The sequence below is a fragment of the Armigeres subalbatus genome, chromosome 3 (genome assembly GCF_024139115.2).
Source record: "Armigeres subalbatus isolate Guangzhou_Male chromosome 3, GZ_Asu_2, whole genome shotgun sequence".
In the NCBI taxonomy this organism is placed as follows: domain Eukaryota; kingdom Metazoa; phylum Arthropoda; class Insecta; order Diptera; family Culicidae; genus Armigeres; species Armigeres subalbatus.
Genome location: NC_085141.1, coordinates 305,668,434 through 305,684,620, shown reverse-complemented (window position 1 = coordinate 305,684,620; position 16,187 = coordinate 305,668,434). Strand labels below are relative to the sequence as shown.

The 16,187-nt window shown below is 37.8% G+C and overlaps 2 protein-coding genes across 5 annotated transcripts in view; one reads left to right on the top strand and one right to left on the bottom strand.

The window, feature by feature from the left end:
- LOC134225108 (igLON family member 5-like) overlaps window positions 1–16,187 on the bottom strand; it is a 379,522-nt gene that overhangs the window by 124,461 nt on the left and 238,874 nt on the right. The window lies entirely within an intron of this gene.
- Window positions 9,399–12,216, top strand: LOC134220630 (uncharacterized). Its single transcript, XM_062699731.1, has 4 exons — window positions 9,399–9,566; window positions 9,749–10,726; window positions 11,275–11,592; window positions 11,684–12,216. The coding sequence occupies exons 1-4, from the start codon at window positions 9,513–9,515 to the stop codon at window positions 11,909–11,911; spliced, it is 1,578 nt and encodes a 525-aa protein (XP_062555715.1). The 5' UTR covers window positions 9,399–9,512; the 3' UTR covers window positions 11,912–12,216.

Below are 16,187 nucleotides of genomic sequence, written 5' to 3'. Positions count from 1 at the left end.
AATCGGCCATTTTGTAAAGCACGTGCTTTTCCAATATTTTTTTCAAGAGCACTAGATTAAAGGTCCATAACGCGTATGGGGCTGAAATAATGGTAGATCGTTTGCTTAGTTATGCTGAACAATCATAATTTTAGTTTCGGCACTGTACGAAAACTATTACGCCAGATTTGGGATTTTGGAAATATATGTAGATAAAAGTGTGGTGAATTTGAAATTCACCACGGGCTTCATTCTATAATCACCTTAAGGAGAAGTGGTCTGCTACAAGTGCTCATCGGCTCCTTGAAATCTCGAAGCACAGTAATTGGTCTGGTGAAGATATTTTTTGCACCTTTCCAACACTCCGAAAACCAGACGGTTATCAGCTTATTAAAATCGATTTCAAATACAAATTCCCAACCCATCACAATTTGCTCTACGGACACTGGAATGATTTTCGGAAAAGCATCAGATCCATTTTGCAGTCTGACATAACGGACTCGACAGGAAAATCTATTTTGGCCATACTGGAAGACGATTCATTAGACGGAGGTAAGGAAATTTGTATTATTGTACATATACAGAGAAGGAGTATTTTTAATCATGCATACAAACCTCGCATTAATTACCTACTACATATAGTGTCGTAATCATTAGAGAGACAAACCCAAATCATATTCATTAGTTTCAACGATGTCATGCGAAAAGTAATCAGTGTCTAAAATAAATTATCATTTTATATTCTCAATTCAGTTAAAATACGAATAATTCGACTAACGAAACTGGATTTTCCGAACTATCTGTTCGTTGGAATTAACTTTGGAAATGGGATAATTTTTACTATGACTGTGCGCAATACAACACGTCTTTTCCAAAGTTTGATTCAACGTACAAATTTGAAGAAGATTATGATATTCACTACTAATGACAAGATTAGAATGGTCGCATCTCGCGTCACGAAGTGAATTTTGATGATTCATTTATCTAAAGGCCGTGCTACAAATGGTGAGAAGAGCGGTGCATTTTGACATAAAATACATGGATTAACTGTCAAAACGCCATGCTCCGCTTTTACTATTGTAGCTGGGCCCCTCATGCGTTCTTAGCAAAACGTTATTGCAAGGTTTTTTTTACTGGTTTCCTATCCGGTTTAAAATTTCCAACTTATATACTTTATATTTATATTGCAGTTCCAGTTGAAAACCGAAGTAAGCTCTGGCGCTCTGAATATTTTCCAGTTCCAAAATCATCCCTAGTTACAAAATCATCCCCAGAGCTTACTTTCGTTTTCATCTGGAAATACAATATTGTACTATCAGTGTGGAACATTTAATATTCATAGTAACATTACTTCAGTGATCATATAGCACTCTTATTTTTATATTCAAGATACATGCGACTGGCTAACTGCGAGTTTGTTGGCTTATTTGCTACCATGCCCAATGTTGACCACTCGAGAGCGTAAAAAATGGAAACCAACGTACATGGATGTCCGAGAAAGTTTTGTGCTTTGGATCAAAGGATTAGAAGAATTGGAGACGGAAATTACCAGAATCATTCATCTGTTTGAACGCTGCGACCAACCTCAACGCCCTCTAGTAATTGTGGTGGGTTCGGATATAAAGAAAATTACTACATTCCTGGTTTATTGTGCTGGATCATACTACAAACTTCCCACGTTTCAAAAAGCATTGGACGTATGCTTCAAAACATACAAGGTTTACGGATTAACCTTCCCACGGCCGGCAGCTGGAGTATGGAATTTATTGGGCCACTGCATTTACGGGTTCGAACCAGAAAGTGACAGTAAGGCTAAAGTGATTTCAATTGCTAGTGCCATTGCTGTAAAAATCTAAAATGATACGTTGTGCATACCAGGGGTGCATGTGGCAGGCACCTTCCATCGATGGATATATTCAACACCTCTCACGTATGCATGAGACGATAAATGGTTATTACTGCGTTTTCGAAAAAAGCCATTCCAAATTTTCAACGTTGAAATTACTGCGACAACACTTAATCAAATACCATAATTCTTGCGAATCACAAATTTCCGAAAGAGAAAAAAATTCAAACATTTTCGTCGACAAAACAAATCCCTCTATCGTACACCCTACTGAGGACACAACTGGAGAAAATCACCGTTATGTTGATGATACAGACGGGGAAAAAACTGCGGAAAATATTTTCGATGTTGAGAAAATTAGAGAAGAGATCCAGCGCATGCGCTTGCTTTTAACGCTCAGCTGGCTGAGTAAGGACTCAATATCTAGGAAAGCAGCATTTGATATTCAAAAGGATATTGGAAAATTTGTCATTGAACCAATAAGAAAGACAGTGGAGCTGATGTTTCGGTCCGGTATGCTACCAGATACATGCAAGTATCTTCTGGACGAGCTACTGGACAATTTTGAGTTTATATCCGAATACAAGTTCATCCAGCAACTAAAAGACCACAATCTCTACGAAGATCCTTTCTTTTTCACGATAAGTGAAGAACTCAAACCTGCCGTGATTGACAATGTACAACAAATGGTGATTAATAACGACATTTCTCCCATTGGCTTATGTATTATATATAATAATTTCTTCTTATTTAGGTTGTTGATCAAATCCAGGAGTAATAATGCCAATAAAATTTATGCTGCAACAATACCTCGCATAGGATCACGTCCTTCAGGCAATCCGTGATGGCCTGAAGATTTCAACCGATGGGTCGTTCAAGTCATTAGTAGATGGCTCTATTTGGCAATCGAGAACTGCAGCGATGGTGGACCGATTGGTCATACCCATAAACATCTTCTTCGACGATTTCGTTACCGGTGATACATCGTCACCCCATGCAAGGTCCACGTCAATGTGCGGTGTTTATTTAAGTGTGGCATGCCTCCTCGCTATCTGTCCGGTAGATTATGTAATATCCTTACAGCAGGGTTTATTAAAACACAGGACAAGAAGGATTTTAGGAACGACCAAACATTGAAGAAAATTATTGCAGACCTAATTGATTTGGAAATCGATGGACTAGATATACAATCAAATGGAAATACAATTAAGGCATACTTTGTTATCGGATTCGTCGTAGGAGATAATCTTGGCGTTAACGGAATACTAGATTACGTTGAATGTTTTAGAGCAAATCATTTCTGTCGCGTTTGTAAACGAACTCGTGTTCAGACAGAATCAGATTGTTTAGAATATCCTAATTATTTGAGGTCTGTAGAGAACTATGAACAGGACATAGAACTCAATGACGTATCGCGAACAGGTTTAAAGGCACGAAGTATATTTAATAACATACCATCGTTCCATGTCATTCACAACTTTTATTTCGATGTTATGCATGATGTGTTAGAAGGCGTAGCTCTGTATGATCTACAGCATATTTTATATTACTTAGTGAACGTCAAACAGTACATATCCGTAGTTGATCTGAATCACAGGAAAAACTTATTTGTTTATGGTAGCTTGAATTCCGATAACATACTGGACGACTTCAGGGAAAGCAACATAAAAAATAAGCAACTAAAGATCACTGCTAGCGAGAGTATGCAGTTTGTAACGTTTCTGCCTCTTATGATAGGGTCGTTGATTCCGGAGGACGACGAAATATGGATCTTTTTTTGCAGTTTAGTAAAAATTTTGCATATAGTTCTTTTGAACAGCGTTCCATACGAGTTAGTAGATGAACTACGATCGTTGATCAAATACCATCATGAGCAGTACATGAACTTATTTAACGATACTTTAAAACCAAAGTTTCATAACTTGACGCATTATCCGACGGCCATCTTGAGAGGTGGGCCTCTACGATCCCATTGGGCAATGCGCTTTGAGTCCAAACATAAAGAATCAAAGCAGTACAGCAAAATTAATCAGCATCGTCAAAATTTGTCCAGTTCGCTTTCCATAAAAGCTAATTTGAAATTTGCTGATCATCTAATGAGAAAATCATTTATCACTCCACAACTTAATCTGTCTGTTGGCACACGGTGTATATCCAGGTTTAATCAAAAACATGAGAGTTCCATTAACTGCATTTCGTGTTCCGTTCAAGTAGGGTCCGTTACATTTTTGTCATGTTTCGAAAAAAGTGGTGCAATTTACAGTAAAGGCACATTGTTTTATCTACAATTAGGAATAAGTCTAAATGTTTATCAGATCGAGGAAATATTTTTAAATGAAAAAGAGGAATTACTGTTACTTTGTAATATGTTTAAGGCCATAAATTTTAACAGTCATTTACAGTCCTACGCAGTAGAAAAGTGTCTTTCATACAAAGTTGTACGAATCGCTGAGTTTGAGACCAAGCCAATCAACATACATACTATTAATGATACTATGTACTTGAGGATATGTAATTATTATAATATCAATGACATTGTACCGAACAGTGTTGTAAACTGATTAAAAGATGTTTAAGTTTGTTTAATTGAGAGTTTTGCTACCTACCTACAACCTACGTCGATTGTTCTTATTGTATTATTTATCTCCTGGATTAGTGATTTGAAATTCTGAAATAATATGATCAGTGATAGTTTATTCATTAAATCAAATGAATCTAAAAACCTGGGTCTAATTATCATGATTCCTGCTCTTCCGCACATTGACAACACTCTTTAGTGCTTCTGTTATTTTCTATTTTTTTTCGAATAGCTTTTAACAAATTTTGATTCCATGAAGAACATTTGCGAGATCTATAGTACTATTCCTAGTCCTTTTATGCTTTCATCGTAATTTAATTTGGTATGTTTATTTTGATTCAAAGAACTTTTAAAAAACAAATGAATGTGCACAATAAATTCCTTTCATTTTAGCCTAGAAAATAACATTTCGATTAGAAAAACGGTTAACAAGACATTCAATTACCAGATGAACATATCAATTTATATCGATGAAACATATGGGACCTTTCATAAAAGCACGCGAAAATCAGATGAAGGATGCACCAAGCCAGAAAATACATTATGGTTTTAAAAATACTTCACGGTTGATTCAAACATAAAGATGTTTGAAAGAAAATGGTCCACATGTTTGAGATAAAAATATTTATGTTTATTATGAGAAATGTCAAATCGTGATAAAAATATTTATGTTTGGATCAAATATATTTCAGATCAAAACAAACTTTGAATATTTTTGTTTCAAACAAGAAAATTTAGTAGCTTTCAACGATGAGCATGTTTATTTTGAATCAACTTTATTTTTGATGCCAGAACAAACTGAAGATATGTTTGTATTCAACTAAAATATGTTTACTTCCACCGTACTTTTTTCTGCGTGTCGCAAGAGATAAATTCTCTCTTGCGACATTCGCCCTTTAACCAGATAGAGCTTGACTTGTCACTTTTATTCAAAAGAGGGGAAGTCGACGAAGAGATTTTTTTTTATTGTCTTTATTAAACCTCATTAAGAGCACCTCCACGGGAGTCCTCATCGCTATTCTCATTATAGCGCTCCCTCCCGAGTGCCATTTTAGGATAGCGCCCCATCTTCCCACCGGTGGTTTTCGTTTTAGGTATATAGCGACTTCGTAAACATATTGAGTTCCCACCGGGCGTTGCTAAAAGTAGTCAACATCTTCTTCAATGGATCTACATTTCAACTGGAACTTGGTTAGCTGCTGAAATTAGTATTCTATTAGCATTTCATCAATTATTAATTTAAAGCGTTTCTGTGTCCCCCATTGCATGCGTATGTATTTTGTGTGACAACTGACAACTATGCCCATGGAGCCCATACACTGGCGGAAATAAAATTAGGATTTTCATAACTATTGCCTTATGAAACCGCATGAGTTCATTAGAAATCGATTCCATAAGCCCCCTACGAAATTGTTATGTTTAAGTATGAATTTCATAATATGCCTTATGAAATTCATTGGTCAATATTGTGTAAAAACTTAAAAGAACTTATGAAATTATCTTGTGGTTTTGGTCGAGTTCATTTTCTTCTTTCAAATAACTGTCACATTTTTGTTCATTATTGTCGTTGATTTTATTCAAGTTTTCTCCGTGATTTTCGTGATTTTATAGTGATAAAGCGGGTTGAAAAAGAAATCTTGCTTAGATTCCGTATATTGGAAACGGGTGGTGAGTGATGTAATGGAAGAACTGCATGGGATTCCAGCAAAGCTCACAGCAGGAACCCTCAATATCAACCATCTGGTGCACATCTTCCATCGTAACCCGAATGACTTCCTCTTCAATTAGTATGGCGGAAATTGGATTAGGTTCCAATCAGTGGAAGTTGCCAACCGATAAAGATTTGGAACACGATCTGGTTTCTCTTGTACAACTATAACAACAGCCAAATCCACACTTTCCACTACTAGATCAAGTGGTTTATGTGGTTTACAATGAGATAAGTGAGTATTCTTGCTGTTATTACCTAATGTTATCTAACTATAATGCGATTAATAAATTCCCATCAAATTCATAGTACTTGGTCCACCGGTAGCGGAGGATGGAGAGAGATTGCCAGCTTCATAGACCCATGCTGCCTATAGGTATACTCGAAAGCATCCTTGACCGAATCGGGAATCTAACTCGCCACCTCCGGAGGGCAATTCTACGCTTTTGATCCCAAGACTAGCTGAAGACCCGTCGTAGTAAAATTTTTCACCGTTATTCCGGAATTTCTTCCGGGGATTTATACTTGCAGTCGAAGAAATTCCTCATGAAATTGCCACCAGTTTTCCCACAAGAATCTTTTGACAAATTCCAGCAGGAATGCTTCCACAGTTTTTGTTCTCTGAAGGATGTCTCGGAGAAAAAAATTTGTAACAACATCCGAAATAATCCGGAGAGTTTTCAAATGAAACCACAAAAAACATATGTATAGGGCTTTTCCAATAAATAAAATCCCGAGAGAATTTGGAAGAAATCCTAAAACCATTGACAGACTGGAGGGCACCAATTACCGATTATTGGCAGTGGCTGATTTTCTACCCGCCACTTCCAAATCCAGGCGCTATCGTATATGCGAAAATAGCCAGCATGATTTAACTGACAGAAATTTGTATGGCGAAAGACATCTAACGCGGTTTTTCTCAAAAGTAGGAACTTTTGATGAAAAACTATTTGGAACCGGTGATGAAGGATGGTGTCCGCTACTACGCCTACCAAATATTTTTTCGACTTAGGTGCTTAATTTTGAGAAATCGAGCCTTATGCTACGTTTTGACAGGGCAAGTGAATTGAACAACTCAGTTGAATTCAATTGACTTGCTAAAAGTTGAACATGTTCAACTTTCTTTTCGTTCAAGTGAGTTGAATTAAGGTGTTTACACGTTCCATTCGCGCTCGATTCAAGCGACTTGCTCAATTCACTTGCCTTGTCTAAACGTAGCATTAGATGCCGTTCGCCATACTGATTTCAGAAAGTTAACTCCTAGTGAACCGCTGTAAGCACGCTCAAAGCAGGCGATTCATTAATAATAGTAATTATTACTGATTCGAGACCACATAAAGTTTATTTGAATTTATATTTTATTAGTAGTTCGCGTGGAGAATGCCCAGGTAACCATTAAGCACTTTAATAAGCCTTATATACACCATATAACAACATTTCAGTGCCTATAAGCTGTATATTTGATTTTCAAGTGCTAATTAGCAATATAAACTTCAAGCAGTAAAAGAAGCCGTATATCGGTATATAACGCTTCGATATAATGCTCACCAGCCCTGTGGATACAAGCCGAATAAGGAAATTATTATTACCAATTTAGAGCTACTTTCTATGACGTTTTGGTAGAATCAATAACAACAACACCTAGAGTTTCAATAATAAGAACAACCTGTCTCTTTTACTCGCACTAGAAATCTAGAAATCTTGTGTGAATCTGTCGTGTATGCTTTTCAGTGGTATCTACATAACATGGAGAATGCCGGATAAATGTTTAATGGGCTATGAATTTATTCTACGGCAATATTTATTAATCTTCACCTGGAAGATTCTTCTTGAATACAAAAAAAGTTCCATCTACTTATTTACAGATTGTTCCTTGGATTGTTATTGTTTCATTTTCTATGCTTTCTCGCCTATGATATAGAGGCAGATGAAATCCTTCTGCTTTTTATCCCTTCCCAGCAATACATCTATTCAAATCCGTGATGGATCATACGGTAAACTGAGCGGCCAATCTAAACCAAAACCATCAAACACAGTTCGAGCGTTCAAGCCCGGAGTTAAATATCATTATCAAAAAAATCATCGATTCCCCAACGGGAAGAAAAAAGAAAGAACGCATTAAAAAATAAACAAATATTTTCCATTTCATTTTTTTTTTTCGTTCCCTTCCAACTCGTCTAAAAATTTTGACATTTTGGCATAGGCGTGGAAAAATAGGTAGGGGCAAGCACTATATCAGCCAAATAATTCGCCAAAAGCGGCTTTTGAGCAGCACTAAAGAATCTTTTAAGTCTTATAAGCACTGTTGACAGGGTTTAAATGCGACTATAGAGCCGAAGTAAAGTCGATTTTAACGGCTTAATGGTTACTTGGGTGGTTATGTGTGCGCTGATATGCATCATAAAGTTAAATCCTGGGATTAAATCTATGGATTTTTGCCAATAAATATGTGTGGATTTTTAGTAGTGTACACACTTAAAATAAATCGCAGATTTCTGTGAAATTTCACCGAAATCTCAACAGCAGAACTGTTCGGTAAAATTTTTACAGATTTTTTGGTGGTTTTGACAGTTGAAGAAAGGAAAATACCGTAGAAAATCGGTGAAATCTCGCTTAACTTTTCAAAAGGACCTAAGTAATATTTTTTTCATGATTCAATTTGAATATTGCAATCAACAGAACAATATGAAAACTTTTGATTGCAGCACTCAAATTAAATCATGAAAAAAATGTTACTTAGGTCCTTTTGAAAAGTTAAGCGAGAAATGATTACCGAACAAATCTGCTGTTGAGATTTCGGTGAATTGAAGCAAAATTCACCGAAATCTGTGATATGATTTAAGTGTGTATGGGTGAATAGCATTTCGACAGTTATTCACCGCATAGTGTATCATATCCAGAAAACCTGACAATACCTTTCCTGAAGGGTACGCCGGGTGCAATTTTGAGAGAATCAAGTAATATGTGGACGAAGAATCAGAAGGAATATATTTTGGCTGTTACGCCCTTTTCAAATGTTGATAGATTTCTCGCTTAACTTTTCTAAAGGACCTTAGTATCATTTTTTCATGATTTAATTTGAATAGTGCAATCAACAGATATGAAAGCTTTTGATTCCGATACATACTCAAATAAATTCATGAAAAAATGTTACTTAGGTCCTTTTGAAAAGTTAAGCGAGATTTATCCGCATTTATCGATTAATCGTTAATCGATTCAAAATTAATCGATTATCACAACAATGCGAATCGATTAATTCGCGACATCTCTCCTTTTCTCATTTTTATTGATCTAGATAAGTTTGTGTTCGCGATCGTTAGCTCATTTTCAGTGTTTTCCTGGCAAATTAAAATTTGAAATTATTCCGAAAAGTGGCTTTTTAAACTAAAAAATCGCTCAGGATGGAGTGTGACAATGACAGATCTTCAGTTTCAGGAGCAAAATTACCGAATGAGGTACGTAGGAAGTTCATTTCAGATAATTTTAAATTGCAGCTTGGCGAGTCGGTTTACGGCTTATGGGTCCGACCAGGGCTGGTATAGTGTTACATTTTAAAGCAACACCGCCTGAATCAAATTTTTGCACCTCTGCTCTAAACAACTTTGTATACAATTCTGTTTCATTTTCACTTCCACAGTTATTGCTCGGAATATTCGATTACGTGGATACCCACAGTCTGCTGCAGCTATCGTTGGTCTGCAAGCGCTTTGATCAGCTTATCTTCAGGTACATGTCTCATCGCTTCCAGCTCACCTTGGGAGATAAGGAACAATTGCCCAAAAGAGGGATCAGAATGGTTCCGGACCGAATCTACAAGAATCTACATCTTAAATCGCTGGAGCTAAGTAGCTACTCTAAAATCATGAAAATCTTCGAAAAGCTGGCACCGAATGTGGAATCTTTGAAGCTGACACTGCAAGCCATTGATTTGTCGGATCTGCTGCAGATGCTGAAGTTGTGTCCCCGCTTGAAACAATTGTGTATCAAAGGCATACACCTGAACTGGGATCCTTCCGATTTGATGGAAATAATGAAATTAGCAACGCGGACCGTCCATGCCAACACATCCCTCGACATGCGCCATCGTTTGAATGTTTTCGATCAAAATGCTCTACCCTGTACGATGCACTTCACTCGGCTTGATGAAGATGACCCTATAAAGGAGAACGGTCCGACATTTCCTGGTATCAAGTCGCTGGGCTTAAGCATTCAGGATCAGCACAACGTGAGGTTGTACCTCCTTCCCCACTTTCCAAATGTGACCGAGCTTGAAATTGTTGCTCGCGAGACGGGCGTGTGTCTGTTGAGAAAAATGGCCCCACACTTGAAAGTACTGAAGGTAAAAGTCTTCCAGGAATCCATCGACGCATTTTTGACCGTACAGCTGCCCGCGTTGGACGTACTGGTTCTCAAACTGAATGCACGTTGCGATAACAATAATTTGAAGCATTTTTTGCTCGGCTGCCAAACACTGAAAACGGCGATGCTGTCGTTCTGCCATTACGATGACATGTTCCCTGCGGTTGCTGAGGGTCTGCCGGGCGTCCAGAAGCTGCAAATATCCGGCGACATTTCGACGGCTCTCTCTGGTCTGGAGAAGATGACACACTTGAAGGTAGAACGTTGAATTACGCTATTTGGTGAATGGTTGGCCTTAAACTACTCGCTGAGTAGAAGATGAGGCTGAATCGAGTTTTTTTTTGGAAAAACGTTTTCTAATGTCATTTCGGTTTAAACCTGGGTTGATTTCAATCCCGACGCTGAATAAGCGTACGAAATTGTATTGAAATTGTCCAGTCGGTATGACGTTGAGCAATTATCTTTTCAATCTTCTCAGTACCTTCACAAAATTCATATTAGAGCAATCAATTGCTAGCACCCACTTTTGATTTCCTAATTTTTATTTGCATATTTTGAGTTAAATGACAAAGTTCAGTTGGCTTTTGGTCACTTTATTATAGTATAGTCTGGTGAATAGAATAACGAGATCTCATTGAACCGTCATTTTTGGGATCCAAACTGGACATACAACTAAAAAGAAGCGAATATCACGAGTGCCCAATGTACTTATCCTAATGCTTCGGTGATCACCAACTCTATATGTTCTGGACTCCACACTATTGTTATCCACCTCTAATAATGATCTTTTCTATAAACCAATAGGAACTAGCGCTCAAGAACTGTTGTGTCCAATATCGATCCATCTATTTCATGGAAGGAATAAAGTCGGTGGAGAAACTAGAATGTATCGGCGTATATTTTGAGCTTCCGGTGGCCGAAATCTTGTACAATTTTTGGCATCTTCAGAAACTTTTGCTGACAGTTCGCAATATTCACGATACGACGTTTCTCGGCGAATCCATTCCTAATGTCAAGGAATTATCGCTGTTTATGGATCGTGCCCACCCGAGCATAATCAATCAACTGAAAACATTGTTCAGCTTGGAAAAACTTGTCATCACGGCGAACACTTTTGCAAAGGTAAACATGAACTTTCTCGCCTAAATAAGCGTGTATTTTTTTTTGGGACCTTTTTGGTTAAAATTTACTAAGAACCTATTTCACATTTCAGACAAACCTCGAATTGCTGCGAAACGTGATAACTCTATCGTCGCTTCGACGGCTGGAGGTGCTTGTCTGCAAAGGAAAAGTGCCGAAGGATTCGGCCGATAAAATAGCGTCGGCCAATCGATCCTGCACGTTCGTACTGAACGGGGAAGTGGTGGAACCCAAGCGGGTTGTGCGCCGTCTTGCTGCTGTCGGAAAAAAGCAGAAGAAGCGAAGAACAACTGCTAAATGATCTGTCTGAACAGGATGAACATTTCATTGATTTTATTGAATGACAAACGTTTATTGTTTTGTTTTCTTCGTTAAAACGAATTTTACAAATCTGTAGAAGAGTTGGTACACTGTTGGTGAAGTTATTATCAATATTGTTCACAACTGTTATTAGTCCTTTGATTCATTTTATTGCATTAACGATTCGTGCGTGAACATTACGCGACCACTTTTTTCTGTAATTGATACAAGAAGTTACTTTGTTTTACATATTGATATTGTTTTAGGCGCTTCCAATTTTGAAATAAAACATGTTATTGGAACTAATGATTGCATAAAATGTAAATTATTGAGAGTAATGAGAATTATCCCCCTGAAGTGCTATTCTAGACCTTTTCTATAAGATTTTAAACCCTTTATGAAGTAGTGGCAACTATACTATTCTAATTATTTACAATAGGTTCAGTGGCGTAGCCACGGGGGTGGTTTTGGACATAATTGTTTACGTGGATGTACCGTGCTGTGCCCTTATTCCGTTCACCTAAGACAATGCGCTATGTCTAAAAGCTCTAAAAAACAGCCGTTTAGTATTTTGAAACTGCAATTTCGCTACATAGTATCATTTGCTATATACAATTGAAAATAAAATATGTTGGGATGCATTCATAGACTTAGGTTCGAATAGTGAGAACAAACTTGAGCAATTCTGTGGCCCTAATTCCAATCATCTGAAATGGCATTGTTCCTAACTCCGTTCATTCGTGTTCCTAATTCCAATCACCCGAAAAACATTTGATTTCTTGAAGATGCTAATACCAAGCATCATTTTTCTCACAAATCCATCTTTTCATTTATTATAATATTGCAAATAAAAAGCTTAAAATGTAATTTCCTTCCAAATTTAAAATACAATGAATGACATTTCCTTGGTATAGCCAAGTTGACCGTTTTTTCGTTTGTTTCACTTACCATTCGAGATATATTCAACATGAACATTGATGCTAGCTGCCCAGTTGCATTAGGTACCACAGAAAAGGACATATACGATTCCTTATCGGAGTTTTACACCTTATCCTCAACGTAATTTTGACTAGAGCCTGGATACTAGGCCTTGAATTCTGACCTGAACCTTCCAAAGCAATGTCTCTGTTTGTTTGGAATTGTTCGTACCTCTGTTTAGTTCAAATTGAATATTATTTAAAGTTCCGGTTCTTTAAAGTACCGGATAACCCTACTCCTACGAAGTATTAACGGATTTCGGTAAAACATAACCTTATTAGCAGCTCAGAGAGGGCAGTTTTTAAAATAGAAATTCGCCAAGAAATTTCCGGATAAAACTTATAAACAAGAAAGCCGCAATTATGGATTGTGCTGTTTAAAACTGTCCGTATTCTCCGGAAACCCTTTCTTAACATTGTCCAGCATTCACTTTATAAATCATCATTAAATCATTAACTGAAAAAACTGTATTTTCCCGGCACGAGTTGAAAAAGGTCCCATAACCTGTCGTTAACGGAATTCCTTTCGGTCTGCCTGCTTGCGGGATAGAATTTCATATGTTCACCATTCATATGGCTTCATGTACGATGTACCTTTTCTTGCTCATAGATTTTATTCTCAAACACAGAATTTTCCGAATCCATCCTCCAAACCCAATGAACGGAATAAGGAACGAGTAGATTTAGATGCACCCTTATTCCGGTCAAGATATTTTACACTTTTTAGCATTTTCTGTCGGGAAAATACAGGCAACAATTTGGTAATACGCTATAATGTTACCTGTTTTGATTTGTTATGCTGCTGTGTTCGAAATCCTGGGCAAATTTTCACTTAAAAATGCTTAAATATTATGACAGACGTTCTTAGCAAGTGGGTTAATGAAAACAGTCAAAATGGCGCTGGTAGTGACGACCAACATATTTTGTTTAAATTTTCACTATTATTCGCTAAAAAACGCTGGTTTTCATTTCATTTCATGCATACATAACCATAGAAAAATACAAGGATATTTTTCTGTTGTTTTTAGACAAAAACTTTTTATTATTTATCATTTTGTCTTGCGTGAACGGAATTAGGCGCACAGCATAAGAATAAGGGCACAGCACGGTACAGTCATATGTGCCTATAGGTGCCTATACATAATATTGAATCTTTGACATCTCCAAAAATCTTATTGTATCTTTTTTCACCCATCATCATTGATATCGACAAATGGACAGAAAATTAAAGTTATTCTTCATTTGGTGTCATTCCCACTCGTATTTTTGCTCCTATGCAAGTTTTCGACAACAATCAGGACAAGATGCCCAAAGTAAGTTTCCGTTCTAGCAACAGTTCTAGGCCTCTCCGGACAGTGTTCAGCATCACTTCATAAACCGGAACGTTCGCCCGATGGTTTGAAGGAGGTGGCAAAATCGTTGACCAATTCCACCATCTAGCGGCTGCAAATGCTTCAGAATTTCAAAGCCAGGCGCGACCGCATGGGCAAATCTGATGTCGAAATCGATTCAGGAATGGATGATGATAGAATGATGACGGTAGCTCGATTTGAACCGTCACCCAAGCGAATCATCAACTCAAGAGTAATTTTGCAGTTAGTTAATTATTGGAGTTAGTTAATTAATCAAGGACTCTCACAAGGTGATGATGAAGACAACAAATTTTCTTATCATACAGCGGAGGAGACGGCTCGGTATCAGAGGGTGGATTTGTTGACCTCGAACTATGACGTCCAAAGCTAAGACGCAACGGAACTGGCCATTACTAAAGTTAGGTGATTATGAGGGTAACAATGTATGTGCATTGGCAGACCAATATGACGAGGGTAAAGATAGAAATCTGAAGCGGGAAGATGAAAAATTGCGGAAGATCAAGTGCCGAAGTGGATCTTTGCTGCCAAACACTAAGCTATTATCGATGCACGTGTTGCTGTACAGGTGTTGGATGCTCGCTGTTTAATAGTAGAATTATATTGGATTGGATTCATTAAATACTTAAACGTAAAAATGTTTGCAAAGTGGAAAAACAAAAGTGTAGTACGCTAATGATAAGATTTTTCACAGTCGATTGCCCTAGAGTGGTTTATCCGACGGCGGATAATGATGCCGAGGAAGTTCTGGAAGGACATCGGACCTCTGAGCTTTCAGAAGAAATTCTACTAAATTTCCCCGCAGACAAAAAATCCTCATTTCCACGGGAACCTTGACGAGAACACTTTTCGTATTTCCATGGGAAAAACGATCAAAGACTCGGCCATTCACCTCTGCCTAACCATGCAATTACTGAATCTGCAAAACAGTAGGTTTACATTAGCGATTATCTGGAAAACAAATAAAATATTTTAGTTTAGGAAAACCTAAATAATCTTATTCCTTGAACATCCGCAAACCATTGGAAAATAATAAATAAACAGTTAGGTTGATAAGCTTGACAACAGTATGAAATTAGAACAATGAAAATTTATTTTGAGGCGTTGCCTCATTTTACTGGGTACCGAAATATTAGTACATGGAACCATAAAATGAGTACTAATTTGCTCTAACTCCAACATCTTGATAATTATATCTATGGCGTTTCCACACACGGGACATCCATCATTCTCTTTCTGAACCTTCACAGTGTGAATCTTGCCAGTGATAGTAGGCGTCTGGTTTTTCAGTGTCACAGTTTTGGTTTTCACTGTTATGACGTTTTGCTCACAACGTTCCAGGACGTGGGAATGTTTCCGCAGAAATGTGATCGTATCATTGAATACTGGTAACTTACCATGTTCGCAAGATGCTTCCCAGCTTCTTCGGGTGCTCGGGTCTAACTTCGATGTCAGCAACGCAATTATAATGGCCTCGGACATCTTGTCCATCTTGAGTTTATGAAACTCCAGGTACTCCACACGCTTCTTCTTCTTCTTCTTATTGGCATTACATCCCCACACTGGGACAGAGCCGCCTCGCAGCTTAGTGTTCATTGAGCACTTCCACAGTTATTAACTGCGAGGTTTCTAAGCCAGGTTACCATTTTTGCATTCGTATATCATGAGGCTAGCACGATGATACTTTTATGCCCAGGGAAGTCGAGACAATTTCCAATCCGAAAATTGCGTAGACTGGCACCGGGAATCGAACCCAGCCACCCTCAGCATGGTCTTGCTTTGAAGCCGCGCGTCTCACCGCACGGCTAAGGAGGGCCCCGCACTCCACACGCTTAGTACAGTCGTCGATCAACGCTCGCAATTCAACAGACGATTCTTTGGCCATCGGTTTCAAATTCAACAGCTTCGTGACGTGGCCATGGATCACCAT